General features: G+C 35.0%; 1 protein-coding gene across 1 annotated transcript; it reads left to right on the top strand.

Moving 5' to 3' along the window:
• Positions 1-2,227: 2,227 nt before the first annotated feature.
• LOC103716469 (cytoplasmic dynein 2 light intermediate chain) lies at positions 2,228-6,099 on the top strand. The gene is made up of 3 exons (XM_008804477.4): positions 2,228-2,568; positions 4,841-5,029; positions 5,452-6,099. Exons 1-3 carry the CDS (start codon positions 2,329-2,331, stop codon positions 5,527-5,529), a joined length of 507 nt encoding a protein of 168 aa, XP_008802699.3. The 5' UTR covers positions 2,228-2,328; the 3' UTR covers positions 5,530-6,099.
• The last annotated feature ends 515 nt before the right edge of the window (positions 6,100-6,614 follow it).

Raw genomic sequence — 6,614 nt, 5'->3', positions numbered from 1 at the left:
TTTTTTTTGCCTACCACTTAACAAAGCATGATAAAATAATTTTCATCTTAAAAATAATAAGTTAAACATAATGTTTTTATATGATAAATTAAGAAAGACAAGCGTTACTGATCTGTTAAGGTGCAATCATCTACTTTTATTTGTTGCCCTTTTAATCTTCATTCTTCTAATGATGATGCAACAACAACAATTGGCATAAAAACTATTTATATTTAATATAAAATTATCAGGAAGTTGAAAATAAAATGAACAATAGAAATGCAAAATTTACTCCAGATATTGGTTCATATTGTAACAAAATTTGTGAAAATTTACCATGTCTAAAATCAGATTAGAATATATATCACCTTTCTCTATCTCAGTTAGGGCTAAAATCGGATCGGATACTAGTATATTCATATCTATATTTGTTTTGTTTGACGAATACATATACAGATATTAATCGGATGCAAAAATTTATATCTGTATGTGTTTTAAATGGATACAGCTACAAATTAGAAACGAAAAATATGGATATAAATTAGATAATTAAACTTTATGACCACATAATCAAAGATATTATTAAGTGGATGATAAATTAAATTAATAGCATGTTAATATAGTCACTTACTTTCTTTAAAAGTTTATGAGTACTATATATAATTAAATAGGGTTACAAATGGAACCAGATATTCGGATACAGATCGGATAGTTATTTATTGATATCCATTTCTATTCATATCCGGATATATTTGGATACGAAAAAGGAAGGAAACTTTAAAGGCAATTGTGACCTTATTTTCTTAAAGTTATAGATATTCTTGGAGACATTGGAAGAATAACAAAACACACCAAACTTGATATGATGCTATTGCTAGAAATAATGTGGAGAATCATAATAGAAATTGTCACCTCAAACATGTTTCAACAATTCACATTGCCCTTTTTGAAGCCGTGACATTTGTCCATGCATGATGCCACACCAATAAATGATTGAATGTGAATAAGCAGCCAAGAAAGCAGCAAAAAATCTAGCACATGTAAGAAGATTACAATGAGCATCATTGGCAGATTTTGTCATTACGTTAATCAAGCTGTTCACCATGGTAACCAAGTTAAAAAAAGCACACCACTGTAGAATGCCATGAGATATAAAGATTAGCCCACATCTCCCTTGAAGCTTAGAAGCTTAGGTAATAGAAGCGGACCACTTCCGAACTTTGATAAGCATGTAAAACACCACCTTTCCCAACACCTAAGTGCTTGCCTCTCGCTAAAACATTCAACCCACGCCATGCGACTCCCCATGTCGGTATTAGTTCATCAAGGTGGGTTAGAGTGGGAAATTGGGATTTCAAACTATTAATTGCTCTTAGGGCTCTTTTGGTTAGTATATGTTAGATTATAGAATAATTTGACGATTCTTAAAAATTATTTATCTGGAAAAAAATGATTGCAGGAGAAAATAAATTTTACTGTATTTGGTTGATGGAAATATTACTCCAGAAAATAATATCAAAAAAAGATCATTATAATTTGTTGGAGGTAATCTTATGTGGGAAGTTGCCACATTTTTAATAATGCTCTTGAGTAAACAATTCAAGTAATAATATATTTTTTTCTCAGTCCATTTGTTGGCTATTTATGTCCTACTTACTATATAAATACGGTCAATATCAGCTATTTCGAATATTAAAATATATTTACATGAGTTAATAAATATTTTTAAATTAATTATATGCATTAAAATATATTTCTTATTATAAATAAATCTTATTATGTTTTAATATATAAATAAATATATTAATTATCAATAAATCCTATGTTAGATTTATTGATAATTCTTGATTCTTATAGCTTATTTATTTGTTCTAACATGCATTACGGATATTTATCGATAGATAAGGACTACTAACTGGCTTGACCAATAAACAAAATTATAAATTATTAGATGAAGAATACTCAATCCTAATTATTACATGGAGATTGATGTTGGAGATAGCATGTGCACAAAATTATTGATATCTTATGTTTTTATTTTTATATATATATATTTTTTAAAAAATAAACCTTTGCTTCTTGAAGCTCTATTTTTTTTAAAAAAAATTTAAAAAATAAAAATGTTTTCTCGTATATATTTATTACTTTAGTTTATTTTTCTCTTGGCGGGCCTTAAACCTCTGGCCCGGACAGGGCGGCCCATGAGCGAGGTTTAAGTTAGGCTGGAAATAAAGAATCCCCTAATGGTGTGGTCTGGGTTTGGGTGGAGACTGGAGACGGAGAAGCGAGTCCGGGTTGGGTGGAGGAGGAAAAGCGAGTTGATCTGCGAACGCACCAGGTGTTCGACCGATGCTCCGGTCGTTATTGCGGGCCCGAAGGCCGATCTGCGCGGCGTCGGAGGGCGCGCCGGGTGACCTGCTGAGGTCGCGGATCGGGGAGCGGGAGAGGGCGCGGCGGCGGCGGCGGGACCCTGCACGGGACGAGTTATTTGTGCAAGTGCCGGAGTCTAGCTCCTGGCTCGACACCGCCTCCATGCCCATGGTCCTCACCGCCGTCGCCGTCGCCCTCTTCGCCAAGGTCCTCATGATGGTATGTAATTGTTAAGCAAGTTCTGAATTTGAAAAAAAGATTGCGTTTTGGTTACCTGATGCGGTGCTAGGGTTCTGTCTTCGTAATCTGAGTCCTAACTATGACCCTAATTAAATCTTCTGCTTCTTTTTATTGTTTATTATAGCCAACATATTTGGATTGCTATCTTAATTTTCTTAACTGCTTACTTCTTAATTTCGTTCGGGGAAAAGCGTACATGAGGTTTTAAATTGCCAAGGATTCCATGGAGAGGTTACGGTTGTCCGTGCAGATGCAAGTTATTAGGGAGGGTAGGGTTTTAATTCTGCTATGATTATGAAGACATGTTTTGTGTGCAGGATTTTCTGTGAAGCGTAGTTTTGCAAAATAGTATTGTTATCTTCGCTAGAAGGGATTTCCATTAAGGGGAATTCTAAGTGTTGAAAGTTGCTGTATTCATTAATTCGCTGTTTTGATTGTGTTATGAATGGACGGGGCTAACAGTCTCAATACTTACAATCCTTTTTTTTTTCCTTCAATCTTCGTCAGCACATAGCTGGAAGTCAGAGGGCCCGTACTACCTGCCTAACCCTTCGCTCCGAGGGACCGTAGAACGGAAAGCGCCTTCTAAACAACTCGGCAGAAGGGAAGGGGCCCATGTATTTGCATGACCCCTGCAAATTTTACCCTACCTACACCCGGAGCCAATCCCCTTGCTCATATAACAGTCTAATCGAATATATGTACATGACAAAACTTGCATTAATGTGCTTACTGTATCTGTAGTGGGGAACTGAGCTTATGTTAAGAAATCAATCTGCCTCTTATCCAACTATGAGGTTTCCTAGAAATCAAATATGTTGCCGGTCAACTGGTTCTCCTGGACTTCACAAGCCAATGTCATGAAAGTGATCAATGTTAGATTTTTTTTACTTTTTTTTCAATAATTAGAATGTGAAAATCTACAGTATATTAAAAAGAACACATTTTTGAATTAGTAGCTGGATTTTTTCATTTTATTGTTCACAACTATTATTCATAACTTGCGAATTTTTCCAATAAGTGTTCTATTATCTAATAAGATGTGCATATAAACATTTAAAATCCATAACCTCCCTCTTAACACCCTCTATTCTAATCTTTTTGAAACTTTTTACCTGTTACCCTGCATCCTCTTTCCCGTGGCTCCCTAACTTGATCAAGTCATCTGCCTGTCCTACCATTTCATAATGAATCTCTGTTCTCTGGCTATTTGGGTTTTGATGGTAAGAATTCAAAGCCTAGTGTACATATTGGGCAGTTCCTTTAGATGACTGTAATTTCTCTTTGAAAATTCAGTGGTGTTTTGTTCTAAAAGGCGGTCGGCATGGTCTTACTTTTCATTAAGGTTATCACAAATTTTCTCTTAATCCAATGTCTCTCAATCATGTATCATACTTTCTCTTAGTAATGATCATAGATATGAACTCTCTTATCATATCCAGGGAATGAGATAAGCTAGATAATGGCGGATCCAAGCATGATTGTTTTTGTATCATTATTGGTTGGATTTGCGACAGAACATAAAATAGAACCAAGCATCTAAATTCTTCTTTTTTCCCCTTCAATGCTCATCATCGGAGGACAATATAGAGGAAGATTTTCATATCATTCTCCCCCATTTCTTTATGTGCATGTGATCATTGTTGCAATGAGAAGAAGGGGAATTCTCCGTCCACCCCCCAACAAAAAAAGAAGAAGAAGTTCTGTTGTCAATCCATGAATCAAGTATCATTGCATTTAACTTTGAATTGTATCAAAGCAAAGACACAGTAGTTCTTATTGTTTAATGACAATGTTTGTGTGCATGACTTTATTCTAATACCTTTAAACAAATTTGTATTTGATAAATTTTGAGTCTCTCTCTATCTCTCTAAGTAAGTTAAACTATCTGTGAATTCATATTATCTAAGAGTCAATTTTTTTACTTTTATAGTATTTTTAGATTTGGACTGAAAAAAATAACGATGTCTATGTCTGACAGATTTGTAGTGGAGAATTTTTCTCTATATTGTGATATTGCTCCATCTAGCTAAAATACTTGAGGCGGAGGATGTATTATATTTAGAGCTTTCAATGTTTCAGTTATTGATTGGTAATATCATCTTTGCATTGGAGCACGCATTCTGCATTTATTCACTTGTCAAAATAAAATATACTGTAGACTCTGCTTCTCTTTTCATGGTTTTCGAACCCATTTATCTATGTACCAATTTTATGAATTTCATTCGGTATTGCTTTTATATTTGGGCAGTATGATGAATCCAAAGCACAAGAAAGGCTGGAGCGCAAAATACAGAAGGCTCCTCCTGGAACAGGGACAGTGAGAATGCTTACTCGTGAAGAGTGGGATGAGATTCAGGAAATTAGGCCAAGAACTCCTTTTGAGTCTAAGCTTGCTCGTCCAAATGCACGTATAAGAACTGGAGAACCAGTCCACTTGGTTAGTTTCTATAGACATTTATATGTAACTGGTTGGTTTTATCTAGTTTATTGAGTGCATAATTTATTCAACATTCTATTTTTTTGTACATCAAACCATAATTGTGGGACCTTCCAAAGTCCTCCTTTTTGCCTTATTTCAAATAGTCATATGTCCTAATCTTTATGAACTAGAGTATCTTTGATTTACTTGATTGCTTTTGAAATCTGTGTTATCTTTCCATATTGTTTTTAAAAGTCGTAAGAGAATTTATTTGGCAGAAAGACACCGGAATTTGGGTGAACTTTTTTTGTTTAATATCATCTTATCTCCTATTTGGAGTTGGAACTTAATTTTCGTTTTCTTTTTTTTCCCCCAAAGTGTCTATTAGTTTACTTGGTTCGTCTGACAACTAAACTGCAGATGCATATTTTGGTTTGTAGGAGGATGTGAAAGATTGGGCAATAGATGTGTTTTCGGATGCTCTTACAAGAGTAGAAGAAAGTGCCAAGCAAAGGTGACCTGTGGGAACTAAAGAGCAACAGTACTCTTATGTGGTTCGTGTAAAGTAGTGGATTCAACCAAGAAATTCAGGTGTAAGAGTTGAGCTGGCAAACATGCTGAACCTAATTTTACAGTAGTATCGTGCAGATCATGGAGCCACATTAATACTAAGGAGAGTTGGAAAAATATGTTTCTTTGGAGAAAACTACAGAAATGGTCCACTTGTGAAATCATGCTTCAGAATTCTGTATTTTATGTCATTTTTAGTTAGCTACTATTCTCTCGCCATTCTCCAGGAAATCTAATTCCCTTGGCACTTCCTGTTTCGCTGGTATTCTAATTTGCTAGTCATGGTAACTGTGGTGCATTATGAAAATAAAAGTAAAACAATGTTGTGGAAAAAAAATTCTCCCTTCCTAAGTGTCTCCATACAGAGAGGGCCAGACACTTGAAGACAGCTGCATTCTTTCTTGGGCTTAAACTTTACGGTGTATTATGAACCTTTTGTTTACTAGTAGTTGGGCTAGTAAAATTAATACGAGCCTGAAGTGTTTAATGGATTGGGAATTAAATTTTATTGTTTGGTCTGTGTGTTTTGGACTTTGCAAAATCTGAATGTGTGAAAACTGATGAGTAGTTAATAGCATGCAAGCATAATATAGAAGTGTAATGGATCAAGCATTCATGGATTTTGTGAATTATGTCGGTGCAGTTGGTGGAATCATAGTGCATGTCATTGCTTATTATTTTGAAAGTTGAATACAGTCTTTTGATTTCGGACGCGCATATGATGTTGCATTAGCAGGACTCTATTGGAGGTCTTGCGTTGGTTTAATATAAACCAGATCTTGCATGAGTTATATGGGACTACGGCTGCTCTATTTTTCCTAGTTATAACTTCAAAGTAGAAGCATTTAATTTTGTGAGGAAGTTTGATTCTGGGAAGGGGAAACGATGTAGTTGTCTGCTGGGATCTACACTAGATGAATGATATTTTGTTGTGGTTTAAGTGCTCGCTTTGCCTTTCATGAATATGCACATGCTTGGGTATCTGGGGAGAAATATTTTGTTCCTCAAAGATTAGATGGAATAACAATGCATG

Source organism: Phoenix dactylifera, chromosome 2 (genome assembly GCF_051530095.1).
Source record: "Phoenix dactylifera cultivar Ajwa chromosome 2, Ajwa_hap1_PhDact_Kaust_v1.1, whole genome shotgun sequence".
In the NCBI taxonomy this organism is placed as follows: domain Eukaryota; kingdom Viridiplantae; phylum Streptophyta; class Magnoliopsida; order Arecales; family Arecaceae; genus Phoenix; species Phoenix dactylifera.
Note: the sequence above shows the minus strand (reverse complement) of the source record. Positions and strands in the feature narration are given on the sequence as shown.

Bases quoted from the DNA above. Each gene is read 5' to 3' on its own strand.
- LOC103716469 (XM_008804477.4), top strand. From the start codon at position 2,329: ATGCTCCGGTCGTTATTGCGGGCCCGAAGGCCGATCTGCGCGGCGTCG. The intron at 2,569-4,840 runs GTATGTAATTGT...ATATTTGGGCAG, and splicing joins TCGCCAAGGTCCTCATGATG to TATGATGAATCCAAAGCACA. The intron at 5,030-5,451 runs GTTAGTTTCTAT...TTTGGTTTGTAG, and splicing joins CTGGAGAACCAGTCCACTTG to GAGGATGTGAAAGATTGGGC.